At 48.8% G+C, this 23,318-nt stretch overlaps 1 protein-coding gene across 1 annotated transcript in view; it reads right to left on the bottom strand.

The window, feature by feature from the left end:
- Nucleotides 1-1,863: 1,863 nt before the first annotated feature.
- The window catches only part of CDC7 (cell division cycle 7), an 83,042-nt gene continuing 61,587 nt past the window's right edge, over nucleotides 1,864-23,318 (bottom strand). The window contains exon 11 of the mRNA XM_069737553.1: nucleotides 1,864-2,330. Coding sequence (XP_069593654.1) covers nucleotides 1,957-2,330 — 374 coding nt within the window. The 3' untranslated portion in view covers nucleotides 1,864-1,956. The remainder of the gene's footprint in view (nucleotides 2,331-23,318) is intronic.

The raw sequence follows: 23,318 nt of genomic DNA, 5'->3' as shown, positions 1-23,318 counted from the left end.
GCTTGTATAGAAAAAAAAAAAACCCAAAAGGTATGAACTGGGATATAAACTGGTGTGCAGTGTGCAAGCATGTGTTCACACAATGGCCACTGAACAGGAAAAAAACCCAAAGATGATTAAATACCCTGCAGTAAATAAACAGCATAGTGCATGAAAATAATATATGGTACATACGTAATTTTTTTTTTTTAAATGTAAAAGCTATCCTTGAACGGGTGGGATGGCTTTTGCATTTTTTTTTTTTTTAAATCAAGGAACATGTTAACCAAGTACCATATATTATTTCCATGCACTATGCTGTTTACTGCAGGGTATTTATTATACTTTTGTTTATTTCTGTTCAGTGGCCAGTGTGAACGTGCACTTACACACTGCATGCACACCAGTTTATCCACCCTATCTGATCTAATACTGGAGATACCAGTGGTGCTCAGGTAAGAAGAGGCTGCTCACACTACTGTCCACCCTATCTGATCTAATACTGGAGATACCAGTCGTACTGAGATAAGAGGCTGCTCACACTGCTGTCCACCACTTCTGTCTGATCTAATACTGGAGATACCAGTGGTGCTCAGGTAAGAACAGGCTGCTCACACTACTGTCCACCCTATCTGATCTAATACTAGAGATACCAGTTGTGCGGAGGAAAGTTCAGAAATCTCACCCTGGTGTCCACCCAGTTTGATCTACTACTGCAGTTAGCAGGGGTGCTTGAGGTAAGAAGAGGCTGCTCAGACTACTATCCACCCAATGTGATCTAATACTAGAGACTAGTGCCACTTTCTTTATATTTCTGGAGAAACCCTTTAACACTGATGTTAATCTTCTATTGTGATGATATTTTGAGAATAATGGTGTCAAAATGCTGACAAACAGGGAATTACAGATTTAATGAAGGTACTGTATACATATTCTACAAGACTCTAACATATCTAATGAGGCAACTGCTGTGTGACGATCTTCAAAAGTAGAGGAAATTGATGAGAATTATGAACCTTCAAAATATTAGCGTTTATTTGAAGAACAATTTAAAAATGTATGAATGCAAGATTTGTAGATTTGTGCATTAGTTAAAGGCTACCAGCTTGGTGGTTTTGGAATAGATTCACATAGTGTAGTGTCAGAAGTGCTACAGAAAAATCCAATAAAAACAGGACACACAATACCTGAAAGACAGCAGAATACAATAAAGCAAAGTGGAATTTTACAAAACCACAGGCTGCACGAGCTTGCAGTGTCTGAGGAAACAATATATCTGTAGGCACCGGCAGAGTTTCAGGACTGCCAAGTTTGGACTCTGCTCCTTTAGACAAATAACACTTTAGTGACGTGCTGTGCTGAAATTACATAAACAGCAGAAATTACCAAGATCTGGGCCCCAGGGTTTTGTGGGTTTCAACTTCTTATGCAATCAATACTCCAACATCTGCAAACATTTTTCTGTTGAAGCCCTTGCCAAGAAAAAGTACATGATTAACATTATGGACTCTTCGAGGAGAGAGAAAAAAAACAGAAGAAAAATCAAGCTGAAGAAGTTTGATTATACTGTACTAATCATTCTTTATCCACTTCTCAGATAAAACAGCTATTTCTCTATGTTGTCACCTTATATGGAAACTTTCGAAGAATCGCAGCGCTGTAAACATCTCAGACTGGAGTTTCATCAAGTGTTTACACTTCAATCTCTTTTTGTTGCCCCTTAAAAATGTTTACAGGCCGAGTGATGAAGCCACAGTCTAAGAACATTTCTCTGATGGGAAAGTGAAATATTTGCCTCTTACAGATTGTTTGAGTACAATTTTCTTGATTAGTCCTGCTTTCTCAAAGCTTTGCGTCTTTACAAGTCAAACAAGAAAGCTCCAATAAATGGATTGCAGTTTATTATAATAATTTATTATACCATACAAATCATAAATATACTAAAACATACATAAAAGGCTCCAGTGCCAAGTCCAATCACCAGAGATCTTTAAAAACAGGATGCGACAAAGCCTCTTCTGCCGTGATCCGTGTAGCAGGGTTCATGTCCATCAGTCTGTCCAGTAGATGGTAGGCCTCATCGGGCACCCTGTCCCAGCCAGACTGCCTGTAACCAATGCTGCCAGCAGAAGACATGTAGCTTTCACTGGTATTGGAAGGTCGCGTTTCGCAAGTCTCTTCCTCAAACCATCCATCTTGTTTTTCGATCATTCTCATTTGTAAGGCAGCTCTCTGTTTTTGGACATCAGATTCAATCCCGGGTGTGACTGACAGACAAACTCGTCTCAGTCCTTCACATAATTCCCTTAAATCTTTTGCGGGGAGTTCTTTACTACAAACCACAGCTTTACCTAGATGACGAATAAGAAAAAATTAGCTGGAAAGTGTAACATTTTGTACGGTTATCATGTGTCCACCTTCAAGAATCAATATTCCTCACTGTCATCTGCCATTACCTGGTAAATAAAATAACACTCAGAATACTTCACATCAAGCAAAATTAATTTTATTTTTTACTGTGCGTGCCATTACTCAGCCTCTCCAGCTGTAGGACTGCCTCTCAAAGCTGCTTTAGTCTTGGTTGATGGGCTGCAGCAGTGATGTCATGTCGACCACTGCAGCTAATCACTGGGCTCAGTGGCTCTGCGCTGTTGACATGTTACGATTGAAGCCTATTATTATTATTATACATTTTTATAGCGCCATTTATTCCATGGCGCTTTACATGTGAATACAGGGCCTATTAAAGACCAGCACAGCAGAGGCGAGACATCACTAGAGAAGAGGAGTAACAGTTACCTCAAAATAACATTTCTCCATCGCCTTTCATTGGGGGACACAGGAACCATGGGTGTATGCTGCTGCCACTAGGAGGCTGACACTATGCAAATAAAAAAGTTAGCTCCTCCTCTGCAGTGTACACCCCACCGACAGGAAGTAGGATCTTCAGTTTAGCTTAGTGTCAGTAGGAGGTGGACACGGGTGTTTCCTTAGACCCTTATCTACCTCAATGTGCGTCGTTTTCTTTCAGGTTTTTCGGAAGGGATACAGGGTGAACAGTCACACCTGTAGTCCCACAAGCGGACTATGAGTACGGCGTGTACTGCCACCCCGTATCCTCATAGATCCCACACCAGGACCAAGATCCTAGCACACAAGCGTGCTTAGAAGTCCGGCCCTGGCTCCGTCCCCCACCCACTCGCCCACCAGAGCCTGTCGGTTGGAGGAGACGAGGACGTCCATCAGCTCCCTGGACGTCTGATACCTTCACCGGTTTGAGGTTAGTAACAGACGGCGTGGGATGTTTAGGTGAGTATTCCTGCTCCCCTTCCTCTGGGTCCTTCTCGGGGTGGCATGGGAGAAGTCGTTTCTCCTTCGCGCGGGGGCCCACTATCTGGGCGACCGCACTACCCTTTTTGCTGCGGCCGCTCCTGTTCCCGAGTGGCGCGGAGGCCCTTCTGGCCGCCGCGCTGATTTTTACGGCGGCCGCCCCTTCGCATGGCGGCCGCGCTGCTTCCCCCGCACCGTCTCTGCAGCTGCACAGCCCCTTTTTGCTGCGGCCGCTCCTGTACCCGAGTGGCGCGGCGGCCCTTCTGGCAGCCACGCTTAATTTTACTGCGGCCGCTCAACTCTGTCGGCGGCCGCGCTGCACTGTCTAGGCAGCCGCACAGCCCCCTTTTTGCTGCGGCTGCTCCTTACTCTGGGTGGCGCGGCGGCCCTGCTGGCACCCGCGCTGTCTTTTTGCAGCGGCCGCTTCTTCCTTTCTGGCGCGCACACAGCCGCGCCGTTTTCCACCGGCGACTGCGCTTTTCTGTGGGGTCGTTGCGGCGGGCCTGCAGGCAGCCGCGCTGCCTTTTCCTGCGGCTGCGCTCCTTTCTGTCTGTGGGCGGCCGCGCCGCTTCCTGGCTGCACTTCCACCGTCGCCGCGGCCCTCTCTGGCGGTCGCCGACTTCTAATTTAGGCCCCGGCTTCTCCCGGGGCCTACTTCCGGCCGCGACTCCGCCCACTTCCTTCTCTCCATCGGGCGGGCTTTTCTCCTGCCCGACTGCTTCATTTCGTCGCATTGGGGGATACAAGGCGGCACTGACACGGCGGTTAGCCACTTTCTCCTGTGCCCCCAAGTTTGTTTTTCGGCGCCAGGAACGCCTTGCCCCACTCCTTGCGGCTGCAGCTGGTCCCGGACTGAAGGGACCAAACAGCAGTGTCCCAGAAGTCTGCTGTCTGTTTGCATTTCTGCGTTAAGGATCATCGCTGATGTGCATCTTCTATCAAGATCCTCCTCTGGGCAGCTATGCAGCTTTTCCGTCCGATGATCGCTCCGCCTGTCGTGAGTAGCTCTGCTCTGCAGACTAACACTTCTATGCCCTTCTGTCCCCTAACCTTCTGGTATTTCTGCTCTCTGTCAGACGTGTAGCAACCCCCTCCCAGGACCCTCCCGCTGTTCCGCTACAGAGCGAAAGCTCCACTCCAGCCTGGGTGTCCTCTCTATCACAATCCATAGCGGATCTAACACGGGTGTCTAAAACCCTTGTGTCTGTGGTTGATAGGTTGCCCCTGCAGACCCCCGCAGTAGCCAACGGGTCGCAGGAGACTCCGTCTGAGCCTTCCGTTATAGGTCGCAAAAGGTCCAGACAGGAACGCTGGTCTGAGTCCTTTTCCCATTCCATTTCGCCCCACGGTCCTTCCTGCGGTCGGATTCCCCTCGGTCCTCCCCTGCGTCAGGCGAGGCTTTCTCTGATGCGCCTTCGTAGGATATTTCGGCGCTGGATTTGAACCAAATCCATGAGGGATATGGTTCAGTACCTCATTGGAGCGATAAATCAGACCTGTGGCATCAAAGATTCCGCTACGGAACCCGCAGACCAGGCGGTTTCGTTTAGACGGACTAAACCACCTTCAAAGGTTTTCGCTCCTCACCCTGATTTAGAGGAAATCATGACGAGAGAAGGAGAGAATCCGGCCAGACGCTTTCAGAGAGGAAAGCGCCTTGGCGTTTTATCTCTTTTCTCCGGAGCTCACCGCTAATTGGACTTCCCCCCTCAGTGGATCCTCGGGTTTCCAGGCTGTCGAGAGACCATCAATGTCCTTTCTCTAGCTGGCGGAGCATCTCTGAAGGATTCTAATGATAATCATAGAATCCTTTGCGAAGTATCCAAATGGGCCAAACAGCTCCGTCAGGGCATCCCGGACGGGGCTCCACCCGGACAGCTAGCTGAGCTTGCTAGCCAGATTTCTCTTGTAGGTGAATACCTGGCCTCCGCTTCCCTGGATGCCGCGTCTTGTGCGACTCAGGCTTCCAGCAATGCTGTTCCCTCCCGTCGGACCATTGGCTCAAGGCCCGGCAGGCGGATTTGTCTTCCAAAAAGTCACTTACCAGCCGACCTTTTTCAGGGTTCATGCAGCAAAGGCCACAGGCACGTCCAGAGAAGAACAGGGTATTTTTTTTAGACCCACTCCTTCCTGGCGTTCTCGCTACTCCCAAGGTATATCCTCCAGGTCTAGGACTGGAAGATCCACCTCGGCATGACTCTCGTCTAGACCTCAGCCCACTTCCCAGTCTGGGCGGCTGTCTCCTCTTCCTCAGGGACTTCTGGATCTCCTCAGTAGAGGGCACATGGGTCAGGGAAGTTGTATCCTCGGGATACAAGATAGAGTTCGTTTCACGACCCTGGGATCGTTTCTTTGAATCCCGACCTCCAAGAGACCCCGCTCTAGTTCCGGGTTTCTTCGCAACCGTTGCTTCTCTTCTCAAAGCCGGGGGTAATTTTTCCCGTCCCAGAAGAAGCATGGTTCACAGGTTTCTACTCTAATCCTTTGTGTGACCGATAAAAGGAGGCAAGGTTCATCCCATTCTGGATCTCAAATTGCTGAACAGGAGAATTCATCTGAGACTCCTCAGGATGGAATCCTTTCATTCAGTAATTGCTTCCATGGAGGCTCAAGAATTTCTGTGTTCCATAGATATTCAAGACGCCTACCTCCATGTCCCGATATTCCCAGGACATCATGGATTCCTGGGCTTTGCGGTGCTCCAGGACCCGTTTCAGTTTGTCGCCCTGCCGTTCGGTCTCGCAACTGCTCCCAGGGTTTTCACGAAGATCAGGGCGGCACTGATAGCCATCTTGAGGGTCAGGGGACTGGTACCTTTTCCGTACCTCGACGGCATCCTCATCAAGGCTCAGTCCTTTTTCTCAGGCTCGCGAGAGCCTCCATCGTCCTCGACACTAGCCGTTTCGGGTGGTTTGTCGACAAGAAGAAATCCTGTCTTGTTCCCTCGCAGCGCCTCCCTTTTTTCTGGGCATGCTCTTCGACACTCGTCAGTTCAAAGTCTTCCTTTCCCGAGGGTAAGAGATCCGTCCTTCGTCGGGACGTACACTTGCTCCAGGGTCCTCGGCTTCCCTCTTTCCGATCGGCCATGAAGGTCCTGGGGAGGATGGTAGCAACATTGGAAGCGACACCCTTTGCCCTATTTCATTCACGTCCTCTTCAGCAGGCCATCCTGTCACAGTGGGACAGGTCTGTCTTGTCCCTGGATCGACCAATCCATCTCTCTCCCCGGGTCAATCGGTCCCTCAACTGGTGGCTGACGTCACCTCTCATCTCCCAGGGCAGGTCCTTCCTTCCAGTTTTCTGGCAAGGTGATGAAGATGGACGTCAGCCTGCTCGGCTGGGGCGTGGTGTTTCGCCACCTGACTGTTCAGGGTCGTTGGTCGGCGCAGGAGTCTTCTTGGCCGATCAATGTGCTTGAGATTCGGGCCATCTTTCTCTCCCTTCGCCACTGGGAAAGGATTCTCAGGGGTCTACCTATCCGAATCTCGGCGGACACCGCCACGGAGGTGGCATATCAACCATCGGGGGAGTCACTGAGTTCCTTGGCCGAGGTATCCAAAATCCTCCTCCGGGCAGAGGCAATGGTTCCGGTGATATCCGCAGTGCTTATCCCCGGTGTGGACAATTGAGCCGCCGACTTCCTCAACCGCAAGGGCCTCTCGGCAAGGAAATGGTCCTTGCATCAGGGGTTCTTACATCAGCCTGGTCTTCGATGGGGGACTCCGGACGTGGACCTCATGGCGTCCCGAATGAACATGGTGTTCGTCTCCTGGTTTCGCGACCCTCTCGCAGTGGGCATCGACGCTCTGGCCATTCCTTGGTCGCAGTTCGTGCTCCCCTATCTATTCCCATTCTTCCCTTGCTTCCCAAGCCGTTGAAAGGGATCAAGGCGGAGGGGTGCCGGTCATTCTGATCGCCCCGGATTGGCCCAGGAGAGCTTGGTTTGCGGAGATCGTCAATCTTCTCGCGGACGCCCCCTGGTGCCTTCCAGACAGTCCCGATCTGCTGTCTCAGGGTCCGATCTGCCACCCAAATTCTCGGTCGTTCAGTTTAACGGCGTGGCTGTTGAGTCCGCTGTTCTAAGAGCGTCTGGCCTTTCGGACTAGGTGATTCTCACCATGATCCAGGCTCGGAAGCCTTCGTTTTCCCAGACTCTACTATCGTACCCATCTATGTCCTTTTCCCTGCCTTCCATCTTGGCCTTCCTCTAGGCAGGACTGGATTTGGGCCTTGCCCGGAGTTCCCTCAAGGGCCAGATTTCTGAGCTTCCCATCCTTTTTCAGAAGACTTTAGCTTCTCGGCCACAGGTTAAGACCTGCCTTCAAGGAGCAGCCCATGCTGTCCCTCCGTATAGGGCCCCTGTGGATTCATGGGGTTTTAAACATGGTACTGGACGTTCTGAGGTTTCCCCATTTGAGCCTCTCAGAACTGACGGGAATCTCCCTATCTTGGAAGGTGGCCTTTTTTTTTTGTGGCCATCACTTCTATCCGCGCGTTTCCGAATTGGCGGCCCTTTCTTGCCGACCTCCGTTCTTGGTCATTCACCAGGACAAGGTGGTCCTCAGACCTCCTCCTTCTTTCCTTCCTAAGGTGGTTTCCACCTCCAACGAGGACGTCGTTCTACCTTCCTTTTGCCCAGCTCCGACTCATCCTCTGGAGCGATCGTTGAAAAAGCTGGACCTCGTCACGGCAGTGAGGATCTACCTGGATAGAACGTCCACTTTCCGGAAGACAGGTTCTCTCTTCGTCATTCCTGATGGCACGCGCAGAGGCCAACTGGCTTCTAAGGTGACTATTGCCCGCTGGATCAGAACGGCAATTCTGGAGGCTTACCGGGTCAAGAACAGAGTGCCCCCTCCTGGGATCAAGGCTCACTCTACCCGGGCAGTCGGCGCCTCCTGGGTGGTGCACCACAGGGCTTCCGTCCTAAAGCTTTGCAAAGCGGCAACTTTGTCTTCCGTCCACATGTTCGCCAAATTTTACAAGGTGCATACCTATGCTTCGGCGGATGCCAGCCTGGGCAGAAGGATCCTGCAGGCGGCAGTGGTGAGTCCTCTGACCTGATGGAAGTCTATTTTTCCCACCCCAGGGACTGCTTTGGGACGTCCCATGGTTCCTGTGTCCCCCAATGAAAGGCGATGGAGAAAACAGGATTTTTGGTTGCTTACCGTAAAATCTGTTTCTCTGAGCCTTCATTGGGGGACACAGCACCCTCCCAAGTTGAACAGCTCTGTTTATTGTGTTATACTGTTTACGTTTGAGTTCTTTGAACACTCTTTGAGTGTTTGAAACTGTTAATCTGTGGAGCGCTGCGGCATTTGTTGGCGCTATATTATTATTATATTATTATTATTTCTCTTTTACACGTTGCTTCTCCTACTGCTTTCTCACTAACTGAAGATCCTACTTCCTGTCGGTGGGGTGTACACTGCAGAGGAGCAGCTAACTTTTTTATTTGCATAGTGTCAGCCTCCTAGTGGCAGCAGCATACACCCATGGTTCCTGTGTCCCCCAATGAAGGCTCAGAGAAACAGATTTTACGGTAAGCAACCAAAAATCCTGTTTTTATACATAAAAGGCCAAGCTCACACGCTCAGAAATTGACATCAGTATTTGTGAGTCAAAACCAGGAGTGGAACAATCAGTGGAAAAGTATAATAGAAACACGTCACCACTTCTGTTTATTTATCACCCACTCCTGGTTTTGGCTTAAAAATACGGATGTAAAATACTGAACGTGACCTAAAAGTCTTTGGTCAAAAGAAGCATGTCACCCCTAAAATGTGATATATACTACTTACACAGTCCTATATGACCTATATAAAACTCTGACCTACAGTATATATTTTATTTTTTTTATTTAGACAAAAACATTTTTATGAGCAAATGAAAGCTCCTCGGTGCACCCTTGGTGTAACCAAAGGCTCGGTGTGCCGTTACACCCCATCAAAAATGTTGCACCTTTCCTTAGTTTGATTGATAGCGTGCTGACCCTGCAAGAGCCAAAGAGAATCACTCACACCAAGTGTCAGCTCATCCCTCTCCCGTCTGTAGCTCCTGCCCGCTGCATCACGGGATGAGAGCGGATCCACACTGACACTGGGTGGGTAAGATATTCGCCTCCTGCAGTGCCACCTAACAGCGCTAGGGATTCATTCCAGGTAACAATTGCGCTAGGTAACCAAGTGATAAAAATTTAACTACTTGATTGTGCACAGCATATGGTCTGAGTGGGCAGACTGGTGCACAGAGTCTTTGGCTACACGTAGGGCGAACCAAGGAATCTTCATATACATATGAAATTAAACAGTTTTTCTAACTAAAGTAGTAAAATCTATACTGCAGATGAGTTATACAGGGGCAAAGCCCCTTATAGAATTCTATAAGTAGTTTAACCCCTTCATGACCATGGGATTTTCCGTGTTCGTTTTTTGCTCCCCTTCTTCCCAGAGCCATAACTTTTTTTTATTTTTCCGTCAATATGGCCATGTGAGGGCTTATTTTTTGTTGTACTTTTGAACGACATCATTGGTTTTACCATGTCGTGTACTAGAAAACAGGAAAAAAATTTCAAGTGCGGTGAAATTGCAAATAAAGTGCAATCCCACACTTTGATTGGCTTTTTTACTAGATTCACTAAATGCTAAAACTGACCTGCCATTATGATTCTACAGGTCAGTACGAGTTCATTGGCATCAAACATGTCTAGGTTCTCTTATCTATGTGGTGAAAAAAAATTCAAGACTTTGCTAGGAAAAAAAAAAATTGCACCATTTTCCGATACCCGTAGCGTCTTCATTTTTCATGATCTCGGTGCTATTTAATGATAGCATTTTGGTGCAGATACGTTCTTTTGATTGCCTGCTATTGCATTTTAATGCAATGTCGCAGCAAACAAAAAAACGTAATTATGGCGTTTCTAATTTTTTTCTCGCTACACCATTTAGCGATCAGGTTAACCTTTTTTTTTTTTATCGATAGATCGGGCGATTCTGAACGCGGTGATACCAAATATGTGTAGGTTTGATTTTTTTTTTTTATTGATTTATTTTGAATGGGGCGAAAGGGGGGTGATTTAAACTTTTATATTTTTTTATTTATTTTTTTTTATTTTACCTTTGCCATGCTTCAATAAAAAAAGATTTTTTTTTCCTCTGGATCTATGGTTTTCCACTGTTATGTCTTTTTATATTCTGTCCATTACACTGATATGCAATTTTCTGTGTTTATTTACTAGAGTTCTGATGAAGGCCTAGGTATTGGCCGAAATGTCAACAATTTTTTTGTCACAGTGGATCAATAAAATTCTAAAAATTCCTTTTTGCATAATAATTGAGAGTGCCGAATTTTTTGTTTTAATATTGGGAGTGGTACCCTATTCGTGCACCTCATCATATACGGAGTGCCGTGCAATTACCTTATTATGCTTCAATAGCCTCCATGGGAGGCTAGAAGCTGGCACAACGCGATCGGCTCTGCTACATAGCAGCGATCATTAGATCGCTGCTAAGCAGCAGAAATGCAGGTGTGCTATGAGCACCGACCACAAAGGGAGCTCACAACGGGCCGGCATCAGTAACCATAGAAGTCTCAAGGACCTCTATGGTTACTATACAGAAGCATCGCTGACCCCCGTTCATGTGACGGGGGTCGGCGATGCGCTCATTTCCGGCCGGATGCGCCGGTTAAATGCCGCTGTCAGCGTTTGACAGCGGCATTTAACTAGTTAACAGCGGCAGGTGAATCGCGATTTCACCCGCCGCTATTGCGGGCACGTCAGCTGTTCAAAACAGCTGACATGTCCCGGCTTTGATGCAGGCTCACCGCTGGAGCCCTACATAAAAGCACGGTATCTGACCTCGGACGTACTATCCCGTCCGAGGTCAGAAAGAGGGTAAATCATGTTTTGGGGGAGGGGGGATAGACTTCGTTTAACTAAAGGTGTCTTACACCACCCCTTTAATGTATAATTATTTTGTGATTGAATCATAGTCAAGCACTGTAACCCTGAAGAAGCCACACCATGTAGCGATTCATAATGGCACTCCCTGATGGTCCCTCCCAGGTACTTCATCTGTGATACTTTACATTTATTCTCCATCTCAACTGCATTAATATAAAACATGTTATATACACGTTGCTTATTCTATTTTTATCTCTATTTTTTATTTCACATTATTCGGTGATTTGTTCATGTTTTTTGCATATTCGTTGATGTATTTAGTTATTTGTGCTTGTGACAATCATTAATATCTGAGCCAATTTTGTGATGCGGGGGGTGGGGGGTGTTATGCACTGCAAACTTTATTTCTTGGCATTTTTATAAGGTGGTCATGTATAAGATATCAGCTAGCTTATAGTTCACTACACCTGGGCAAACTACGACCTGCGAGCCACATCGAGCCTGGACGGAGATCATACGATATTGGGGGGACGTGGTGTTGAGCTGCATATATATATATATATATATATATATATATATATATATATATATATATATATATATATATATATATATACACATATACATATACACACACATATATATACACATATATACACATATATATATACACATATATATATATATATACACACACACACATATATATATTTTGCTTCTCACGAAATTAGAATATCATCAAAATGTTAATTTATTTCACTTCTTCAATACAACAAGTGAAACTCATATTATAGAGTCAATACAAACAGAGTGATGTATTTCAAGTGTTTATTTCTGTTAATGCTGATGATTATGGCTTACAGCCAATGAAAACCCAAAAGTCATTTTCTCAGTAAATTAGAATACTTTATTGCAGCTTGAAAAATGATTTTAAAATCCAAAATGTTGGCCTACTGTAATGTATGTTCAGTAAATGTACTTAATACTTGGTCGGGGCTCCTTTGGCATCAATTGCTGCATCAAGGCGGTATGACATAGAGAAGATCAGCCTGTGGCACTGCTGAGGGGTTATGGAAGCCCAGGTTGCTTTGATAGCAGCTTTCAACTCATCTGCATTGTGGGGTCTGGTGTCTCATCTTCCTCTTAACAATACCCCATAGATTCTCTATGGGGTTAAGGTACGGTGAGTTTGCTGCCAATCAAGCACAGTGATACGGTTGTTTGTAAACCAGGTATTGTAACTTTTGGCAGTGTGGACAGGGGCCAAGTCCTGCTGAAGAATGAAATTTTCATCTCCAAAAAGCTTGTCGGCAGAGGGAAGCATGAAGGGGTCTAAAATTTCCTGGTAGATGGCTGCGCTGACTTTGGTTTTGATAAAACACAGTGGACCTACACCAGCAGATGACATGGCTCCCCAAACCATCACTGACTGGGCAAACTTCACACTAGACCTCAAACATCATGGATTGTGGCCTCTCCACTCTTCCTCCAGACTCTGGGACCTTGATTTCCAAATGAAATGCAAAGTTTACTTTAATCTGAAAACACCTTGGACCACTGAGCAACAGTCCAGTTCTTTTTCTCCTTGGCTCAAGTAAGATGCTTCTGGCGTTGTCTATTGGTCATGAGAGGCTTGGCACAAGGAGTGCGACACTTGTAGCCCATGTCCTGGATACGTCTGCATGTGGTGGCTCTTGAAGAAATGACTCCAAAAGCAGTCCACGCCTTGCGCATCTACTCCAAATTTTTGAATGGCCATTTTTTAATCCTTTCAAGGCTGCTGTTATCCCGGTTGCTTGTGCACCTTTTTCTACCACACTCTTTCCTTCCACTCAACTTTCCATTAATATGGTTGGCTACAGCACTCTGAACAGCCAGCTTCTTTAACAATGAACTTTTGTGGCTTACCCTCCTTGTGGAATGTGTCAAGGACTGCCTTCTGGACATCTGTCATGTCAGCAGTCTTCCCCATGATTGTGGATCCTACTGAAAAAGACTAAGGGACCTTTTTAAACACTTAGGAAGCCTTTGCAGGTTTTTTTTGTTAGTTACTCTGATTTACTGAGATCATGACCTTTGTGTTTTCATTGGCTGTAAGCCATAATCATCAATAAACAGAAACAAAACACTTGAAATAGATCACTCTGTTTGTAATGACTGTATAATATAGGAGTTTCACTTTTTGTGCTGAACTAAAATAAATTAACTTTTTGATGATATTCTAATTTTGTGAGAATCACCTGTATATATAATAGTGTTAATATTGAACAGAATTAATTACAGTGTTTTGGTTTGGCCCTCCACAACAGTCACGGTGTCAGGTGGTCCTTTCGGGAAATTGCCCATCCCTGTTGTACCCAATGCGTGCATAAAGTATTGGTGACCAGCCTTTTTTTGGGACTTTCAAAGATTACTTACATTTGCTCTTATTACACTCCACCTCTTCTGTGCCTATACAAATGCATACACCTATGCACCCTTTAAGTAAAGGGGTTGCTACCATGCCACTTTGAGGGTGGTCTCACACAAAGCAATATTATACATATGTTTAGATAGATCTACATAGATATAGACAGCTGTATAGTGAGATATAGCTAAGATAAAGATTCTTTAGATAGATCTATTTTTAAATATGTGACCTCTGATTTTATTACCGTATATACTCGAGTATAAGCAGACCCGAGTATAAGCCGAAACCCCTAATTTTGCCACAAAAAACTGGGAAAACTTATTGACTCAAGTATAAGCCTAGGGTGGGAAATGCAGCAGCTACTGGTAAATTTCAAAAATAAAAATAGATACCAATAAAAGTAAAATTAATTAAGATATCAGTAGGTTAAGTGTTTTTGAATATCCATATTGAATCAGGAGACCCATATAATGCTCCATACAGTTCATTATGGCCCCATAAGATGCACCATAATAAAATGACAGGATTTTTGGTTGCTTACCGTAAAATCTGTTTCTCGGAGCCTTCATTGGGGGACACAGAAACCATGGGGTGTATGCTGCTGCCACTATGAGGCTGACACTATGCAAATAAAAAAGTTAGCTCCTCCTCTGCAGTGTACACCCTACCGACAGGAAGTAGGATATTCAGTTAGTGAGAAAGCAGTAGGAGAAGCAACGTGTAAAAGAGAAAGAATAATAATAACATGATAAACTTTATCCACATAGCGCCAACAAATTCCACGGCGCTCCATAGATTAACAGTTTCAAGCACTCAAAGAGTGTTCAAAGAACTCAAACGTATACAGTAAACAGAGCTGTTCAACTTGGGAGGGAGCTGTGTCCCCCAATGAAGGCTCCGAGAAACAGATTTTACGGTAAGCAACCAAAAATCCTGTTTTCTCTATCGCCTTTCATTGGGGGACACAGAAACCATGGGACGTCCCAAAGCAGTCCCTGGGGTGGGAAAAACAGACTTCCATCAAGTACGAGGACTCACCACTGCCGCCTGCAGAATCCTTCTGCCCAGGCTGGAGTCCGCCGTAGTCCGGCGAAACGTGTGGATGGAAGACCAGGTTGCCGCTTTGCAAAGCTGTCGGCGAAAGCCCCTGTGACGTACCGCACTGGAGGCGCCGACTGCCCGGGTAGAGTGAGCCTTTATCTCAGGAGGGGGCACTCTGTTCTTGACCTGGTAAGCTTCCAAAATTGCCGTTCTGATCGAGCGAGCAATAGTCGCCTTGGAAGCCGGCAGGTCTCTACGCACGCCATCAGGGATGACGAAAAGAGAATCCATCTTTCGGAAAACGGCCGTGTTAGCCAGGGAGATCCTCACTGCCCTGACAGGGTCCAGCCTGTACAACGATCGCTCCAGAGGATGAGTCGGAGCTGGACAAAAGGAAGGTAGAACGATGTTCTCGTTGAGGTGGAAAGATGAAAACCACCTCGTGAAAGGGAGGAAGGCGGAGGCCTGGGACCGCCTTGTCCTGGTGGAAAAACAAGAACGGAGGTCGGCAAGAAATGGCCGCCAACTCAAAAACGCGGCGGATCGAAGAGATGGACTTGAGAAAAGCCACCTTCCGAGATAGAACTGACAAGGGAAAAACTCCCTCAGAGGCTCAAAAGGGTGGAACCCCTAAGAACAACCAGCACAACCTTTAAATCCCATGAATCCAGAGGCCCTGAACAGAGGGACAGCGTGGGCTACTCCTTGAAGGAAGGTCTTAACCTGTGGCTGAGAAGATAACGTCTTCTTAAAAGGGAAGAAGAGCGCAGGAACCTGGCCCTTTATGGAACTGAGAGCGAAGCCCGAATCCAGTCCTGCCTGAAGGAAAACCAAATGAAAGGCAGGGAAAGGACATAGGTGAAAAGCGGTTGGACTCGCATTAACGAAAGTAAGCCTTCCAGGTACGATAGTAGATCCTGGAAGAAGACGAAGGCTTCCTAGCCTGGATTATAGCGTGACCCATCCGGGCCGAAAGACCGGACGCTCTTAGAACTGTGGAGTCCACAGCCACGCCGTTAAACTGAGCGACCGATAATTCGGGTGGCAGATCGGACCCTGAGAAGCAGATCGGGTCTGTTTGGAAGGCACCAGGGGTGTCCGCGAGAAGATTGATGATGTCCGCAAACCAAGACCTCCTGGGCCAATCCGGGACGATCAGAATGACCGACACCCATCCCGCCTTGATCTTTTCGACAGCTTGGAAAGCAAGGGAAAGGGGTGGGAACCGATAGGGGAGCGCGAACTGCAACCAAGGAATGGCCAGAGTGTCAACACCACTGTGAGAGGATCGCGGGACCTTGGGCCGACCCAAGGGACCTTCCTATTCAATCGGGACGCCATGAGGTCCACATCTGGAGTCCCCCAGTCAAAGAGCAATCCGATAGGAAACCTCCTGAAGTACCAGCCCCCTGCCACAAGGCCCTCGCGGCCGAGGAAGTCGGCGGCCTAAATGCCCACGCTGGGGACAAGCACTGCGGAGCTCACCAGGACCGTTGTCTCTGTCCAAAGGAGGATCCTGGAATCTCGGCCGAGGCCAGAGACCGCCGAGTCCACCCCTGGTGGTAGACATATGCCACTGCTGTGTCATTGTCTGTCTAGGCTGCCGAGAATCCTTACCCAGTGAAGGAAAGACAGAAAGATGATCCGGAACTCGAGGACATTGATCGGCAAGGAGGACTCCTGCATCGACCAACAACCCTGAAAAGAACAGGTGACAAAGCCCCGCGCCTCCGCCGAGCGGGCTGACGTCCGTCGTCACCACCTGCCAGGGAACTGAAAGGAAGGATATGCTGTGAAGGATCTACTCTGGGATAAGAGAGGTGACCTCGGCCACCAGTCGAGGAGCCATTTGACCCGGGAGAAAGCCGGATCGGACGATGCCGGGAGAAGACAGACCTGTCCCCCTGTGATAGAATAGCCTGCTGAAGAAGTCTTGAATGAAACGGGCGAAGGGAAAATTGCTCCCGATGTTGCAACCAACCTCCTTAGGACCTTTAAGGCCCATCGGAAAGGAGGGGAGCCGAAAACCCTGGAGCAAGCAAACTTTCTGACAAAGGAGGGATATCCTGTCTTCGGGAAGGAAGACTCTGGTCCGACAAGCGTCGACGAACATGCCCGGAGATACAAGGCGCTGAACAAGACGGAACTTCTTCCTGTTGACGAGCCACCCGCAACGGCTAGAGTGTCGGGAAGATGGATAGACTTTCGGGAGCCTGAAACCGAAATTCCTGAGCCTCCATGGAAGCGATTACTGAACGAGGGAATATCATCCTGAAGTGTCTCCGACGAAAACCTCCTGTTCAGCAAATTGAGATCCGGACTGGGACGAACCTTGTCGTCCTCTGATTTGAAGAGAAGCCTGTGAACCGTTGAACCGTTCCTGTTCTGGGACGGGAACGATTACCTGGATCTAAGGAGGGAAACAATGGCTGTAAAGAAACCCGGGACTAGAGCGGGGTCTCTTGGAGGTTGGGATTCAAAGAAAACGATCCCCGGGCCGTGAAATGAAGATTTTGTATCTAGAGGATACAAGTGCCCTGGCCCATGCGTCCTCTACTGAGGAGACCCAGACGTCCCTGAGGAACAGGAGAAACGGGCTAGAGTCTAGTCGTGGGTCATGCCTAGGTGGAACTTCCAGTCCTGGACCTGAAGAATCCACCTTAGGAGTAGCGGGAACGCCAGGAAGGAGTGAGTCGAAGAACACCTTCTCTTCTTAACGTGCCTGTGGCCTCTGTTGCGAAAGGAATCTGATGCCGCGAAACGACGCAAAAAAGGCCGAAAAAGGACCGAAGTTGCCGCCTAAGAGAACTGGTGCCGCCAGTGGCGTCCTTAATAATTTGGTCCAGCTTGGAACCGAAAAGCCGTGATCCTTGAAAAAGCCAGGCTCGTAAGGGACTTCTTTGATGACTCTTGAGCCAAACAGAACGACGGCTGGCAACAACATTACAGGGTGTCTGAGCGGCAGAAGACGCGACGTCCAGAGAACAAATTATTCCCCGGCATGAGTAATCTGGGTGGTAACTTCCGCCAGCCAGTCTGGTGGAGCTCCGGCTTGAATGCCCCAACGGAGTTGTTTTAGCCCCTTCGGATACCGACTTCGAAACCCAAGTGCAAGCGGGCATAGGGATGATGCGGCAGGTTCGAGAGCCGAATTCACAAAGGATTCCATGATCCTATCGATGGAACCTGTCAGAGTCGCCCCACCGGACAGCGTGAGGACTGTGTTGGTGGCAAGTCTAGCGGCCGGCGGATCCACAGGGGGAAGAGGTCGTTCTCCATCACCTCTCATTCCAGTTGGCGATGAGATCCGGAGGAAAGAGATATGAGACTCCAAGACGCTTTCCTCTTTGAGAACGTCTGGTCGAATTCGCTCTTTCTCTGGCCAGAAGCTCCTCGATTCAGGATGAGGAGCGAATCCCTTGGGAGGTAGTTTAGACCGTCTAAACGAAACCGCCTGATCTGCGGGTTTCGTAGAGGAATCTTTGTTGCCACAGGTCAGATTGGACGCTCCAATGAGGCTTTGAACCATATCCCTCATGTTAAGGTATGGTTCGACTCCGGCCCCAAATTATCCTCCGAAGGCACATCAGAGAAAGCCTCGCCTGACTCCGGGGGGGAGGATAAGGGGGAACTCGACCACAGAGAAGGACCATGGGGCGAGATGGACCAAGAAGAGAACTCAGACTGGCGTTCCCGTCTGAATCTTTCGCGGCCTGTATTGGAAGACTCGGACAGAGCTTCCTGCGACCCGCTGGCTACTAAGGAAGGCTGCAGGGGCAACCGATCGAGCACGGACACGCGGGTCTGGGACACCCGTGTGAGATCCGCTACTGATAGAGACAGAGGGGAGGCCCAGCCTGGGGTGGGGACTTCGCTCTGAGGCGGAGCAGCGGGAACAAAATGTGGGTTGCTGCAGGCCTGCCTGAAGGGAGCTTGTGGTTACAAGGCGAACCCTGAAAGTGTTTCACTAAGACACAGGAAAAGGTAGGAGGCCGGGAGCGACCTCCCTTAAAATTAGACCGAACGGGCCCCTGAGGGAAATGTCTGAAGATTAGGGGTTTGAGTCAAACTGCGGTGCAGAGGTACTCACGGCAGGCGCTGCGGTGTCCAGATGGAAGGCTGCACGGCTTGGAAGATGCTCCTCAGGAACGATAGCCCCTAGGAGAACAGGTAGACACATCTGGGGCACTCTTGTCCGGAACTTACTGCAGGTCTGAAGAACAGCAGTGGAACAGAAAGATGGAGCTGCTGCCCTGCGGCCTCTGGTGCAATCCGCGCAGATGATGTGCTGTGCCCCCAGGAGAAAATGCGGGCACGTTGGAATCTCCTGCCCTGTGCTCAGCAGCGACGTGGAGGAAGGGGCGGAGACAGCCCAGATGGCGCCGGTGGGCGGAGATTGCAGGGCACAGTTTGTCGGGCGGGAGAAAGCCCGCCCGAAGAAAGCGGAAGTGAAGGAGCGCGGTACCGGAAGTAGGCCCCGGCGGGAGCCGGGACCTAAATTAGAGGCCGGTGCCGCTGGAAAAGAGACCGCGGCCCCGGAACAGTGCACCGCAGAGCAGCGCGGCAGCCTGCCAGGACCGCAGGGAGAACGGTATAGTCGGGACGCGGCGCCGAAGTAGACCCCGGCTGAAGCCGGGACCTAAAGTAGAGGCCGGCGCCGCTGGAAAAGAAACCGCGGCCCCGGAACAGTGCGCCGCAGAGCAGCGCGGCAGCCTGCCAGAGAACGGGACGCGGCGCCGAAGTAGGCCCCGGCAGAAGCCGAGACCTAAATTAGAGGCCGGCGCCGCCGGAAAGGGGATCGCGGCGCCGACGCCCGCAGGGCGGCCGGAGCGGTGCCGGTGTCGCCAGAAAGGTGACATTGCGGCCGCTACGCAGTGCGGCCGCAGGGAGGGCACTGCGGCCCCGATGAAGGGGATAGCCCGTAGTGCAGAGCCACTGCTCGTCTTGGTGCCCCTAGGATCCCTTTTAAAATAAAATCAGCGCCGCCATAGAAGATTGAAGCGTATTTAGGGACAACTACTCCCCCACACCGTGAGAGAGTAAGGGGAAGATCTGGAAATTTAGGGGAAATACTCACCTAAACATCCCACGCAGTTACTAACCTGAAGGCATCAGACGTCCACGGAGCTGTGATGGACGTCCTCGTCTCCTCCAACCGACAGGCTCTGGTGGGCGAGTGGGTGGGGGACGGAGCCAGGACCGGACTTCTGAGCACGCTTGTGTGCTAGGATCTTGGTCCTGGACAGGGATATATGAGGATACGGGGTGGCAGTACACGCCGTACTCATAGTCCGCATAGTGGGACTACAGGTGTGACTGTTCACCCTGTATCCCTCCGGAAAAAAACCTGAAAAGAAACGAAGCACATTGAGGTAGATAAGGGTCTAATGAAAGACCCGTGTCCACCTCCTACTGACACTAAGCTAAACTGAATATCCTACTTCCTGTCGGTAGGGTGTACACTGCAGAGGAGGAGCTAACTTTTTTATTTGCATAGTGTCAGCCTCCTAGTGGCAGCAGCATACACCCCATGGTTTCTGTGTCCCCCAATGAAAGGCGATAGAGAAATGCCCCATATAATGCTCAATAAAGTTTATGATGGACCCCATAAGATGTTTCATACAAAAATATGCCCCATATAATGATGCACAAAGGTTGATTATGGCCCCATAAGATGCTCCATAGAAACAATTGCCCCATACAAGCCTGCACAGGTTGATTATGGCCCCATAAGATGCTCCATAGAAACATTTGCCCCATATAATGCTGCTGCGATTAAAAGAGAAAAAAACCCAAAACGTACTAGTGACGTACGAGTATACTCGTTGCTCGGGTTTTCCAGAGCACGCTCGGGTGGTCTCCGAGTATTTATTACTGCTCAGAGATTTAGTTTTCCTTGCCCCAGCTAGATGATTTGCGGCTACTAGACAGCTTGATTACATGTGGGGATTCCCTAGCAACCAGGCAACCCTAACGTACTCAGCCTGGCTAGTAGCTGTAAATCATTCAGCTGCGGCGATGAAAACTAAATCTCCGAACACTAACAAATACTCTGAGACTACCCGAGCAATGAGTACACTCCCTCATCACTAATACTCACCTCTTGTCCTGAGAAGGCGGGGACACCGGCACTTGGGATATTCACCTGTCCCCTTTCCACCGCTGTGTGCCGCTCTGTCTTCCGCGTCCTCCGCAGTGACTGTTCAGGCAGAGGGCGGCGCATACACTAAACACGTCATTGCGCCCTCTGACCTGAACGTCACAGCCAGAGGACGCGGAAGACGGAGCGGCGCACAGTGGTGGAACGCGGATAGGTGAATATTGGAATGCTCACCCTCCCCCGTCATACTTACCCGCTCCCAGTGCGGTCCCTGGCAGCTTCTCACTGACAGATGGTCTCCGGCAGCTTCTTCCTATGTTCAGCGGTCACATCGTACTGCTCATTAAAGTAATGAATAAGCGGCTCCACCCCTATTGGAGTGGAGTCGCGTCCATACTCATTACTTTAATGAGCGGTACCACGTGATCGCTGAACACAAGAGCTGCGGGCGCCGGAGCAGGGACATGCGGAGACGTGTCGGCAGCAGGTAACTATGATTTGACAGCTGCCGCTCCCCCCTCCCCCGCGAGAAATGACTCGAGTATAAGCAGAGAGGGGCACTTTCAGCCTAAAAACGTACCGGTAATAGGATTTTACGGAGCCACGACAGCACGCCTACGAGAGAGGGGATCCGCCCACCTTCCGGACAAGAACCTACAGAATTTAAAGGGGCGGTCCCCCTCACCACTCCAGTTTGTGTTTCAGAGTATAAGGGACACCGCCATTGAGTTAGTACATAAACATATATACTTAAACATTACTAAATACCATCACCTACTAAAGAGTGATTTTTTAACAAGCACACTTTCCCCAAAGGGTGCAGAAACCAGTGAATAACTACGGGGGGGAATGTGCGGGTGCTGTCGTGGCTCCGTAAAATCCTATTACCGGTACGTAAAAACCGGTTTTCCTATCGCCACGACAGCACCCCTACGAGAGATTTTCAAAGATCAATCACCTGGGAGGGACTACAGCACTAAGAACTGTACGGCCAAAAACTAAATTGGCCTCTGAAGATAAATCAAGGCGATAATGTCTATAAAAGGTGGAAGGAGATGACCAAGTTGCCGCCTTACATATTACGTCTATGGAGACGTTCGCTCTTTCCGCCCAGGATGAGGCCATGGCTCGAGTGGAGTGGGCCCTGATGCCATCTGGTGGTGTCTGGCCTTTAGCAGCATAAGCAAGATATATGGCATCTCTTATCCATCTGGCGATAGACGCTTTAGTTACACTCGCCCCTTTCCTTGGATTCTGAAAGGAAACAAACAGAGCCCTACTCTGCCTCCATGGTTCTGTTCTATGTAGGTACTCTAATAGAGTTCTTCTGACATCTAACATGTGATATTTCTGCTCGTCAGCTGAATTCGGACTGTCACAGAAAGATGGTAAAATTATTTCCTGACTTCTATGAAATTTGGAAGCTACTTTTGGTAGGTATGCTGGATCAGGTTTTAACACTACCCTATCCTGAAAGACCATTAAATAAGGAGGGTCTATCGACAAAGCTTGTAAGTCACTCACTCTCCTAGCAGAGGTCAGGGCTACTAGGAAGGCTGTTTTTAAAGTTAAATTTTTAATGGAGACAATCTATTGGCTCAAAGGGGGCTTCTGTTAAGGCGTCTAAAAACCAAATTTAGATCCCATGGTGGTAATCTAGGAATATACACTGGTTTACTACGTTCAGTGGCCCTGATAAATCGGGAAACCCATCTATTTCCCGCCACATCACTGTTATATAACGCTCCCAAAGCTGATACTTGGACTCTAAGGGTATTTACCGCCAAGCCCAATTCTCGGCCTTTCTGTAAAAACTCCAGAATAGCCGGAATTGGAACCTTGCCAGAAAAGGGATTTTGGTAGAAGGCAAGGAACTTTTCCCAAGTTTTAGCATAGATCTTAGTGGTGACTTCTTTCCGACTATTTAAAAGGGTAGATATGAGAGCCTCTGAAAACCCTCTTCTCCTCAATAACTCCCTCTCAAATTCCACGCCGTCAGATGCAGGGATTCCACATTGGGGTAACTGAATGGACCCTGAGAAAGAAGCTCCGGGCTGGTCGGCAGTACCCAGGGGTCGGACACAGACATTGCCCTGAGTAACAAGAACCATGCCCTCCTGGGCCAAAAGGGGGCAATCAGGATCACCCTCGCTATGTCCTCCCTGATCTTCCTGAGGACTAACGGGATCAGACATATTGGAGGGAACGCGTAAGCTAGAGGAAAACTCCAGTGTATTTGAAGGGAGTCTATTATACAGGGCTTGTCCGCCACCCGAAGAGAAGCGAACTTCCTGGTCTGCCTGTTCTCTCTCTCGTTGCGAATAGATCGATTACTGGCAATCCCCACAGGTCCACTATTTGTCTGAACACCCGTCGATCTAGAACCCATTCTCCCTGACGTAGAGAATGACGGCTGAGGTAATCTGCCTCTGTGTTGAGCTCTCCCCGAATGTGCACAGCTGATCGAGAGCGAAAGTGGGCTTCGGCTATTTCTAGTATGTCTGTGGCGGTGTTCATTAGGGATCTTGACCTTGTACCCCCTTGATGGTTGAGAT

This window comes from Ranitomeya imitator, chromosome 8 (genome assembly GCF_032444005.1).
Source record: "Ranitomeya imitator isolate aRanImi1 chromosome 8, aRanImi1.pri, whole genome shotgun sequence".
Lineage (NCBI taxonomy): Eukaryota > Metazoa > Chordata > Amphibia > Anura > Dendrobatidae > Ranitomeya > Ranitomeya imitator.
Note: the sequence above shows the minus strand (reverse complement) of the source record. Positions and strands in the feature narration are given on the sequence as shown.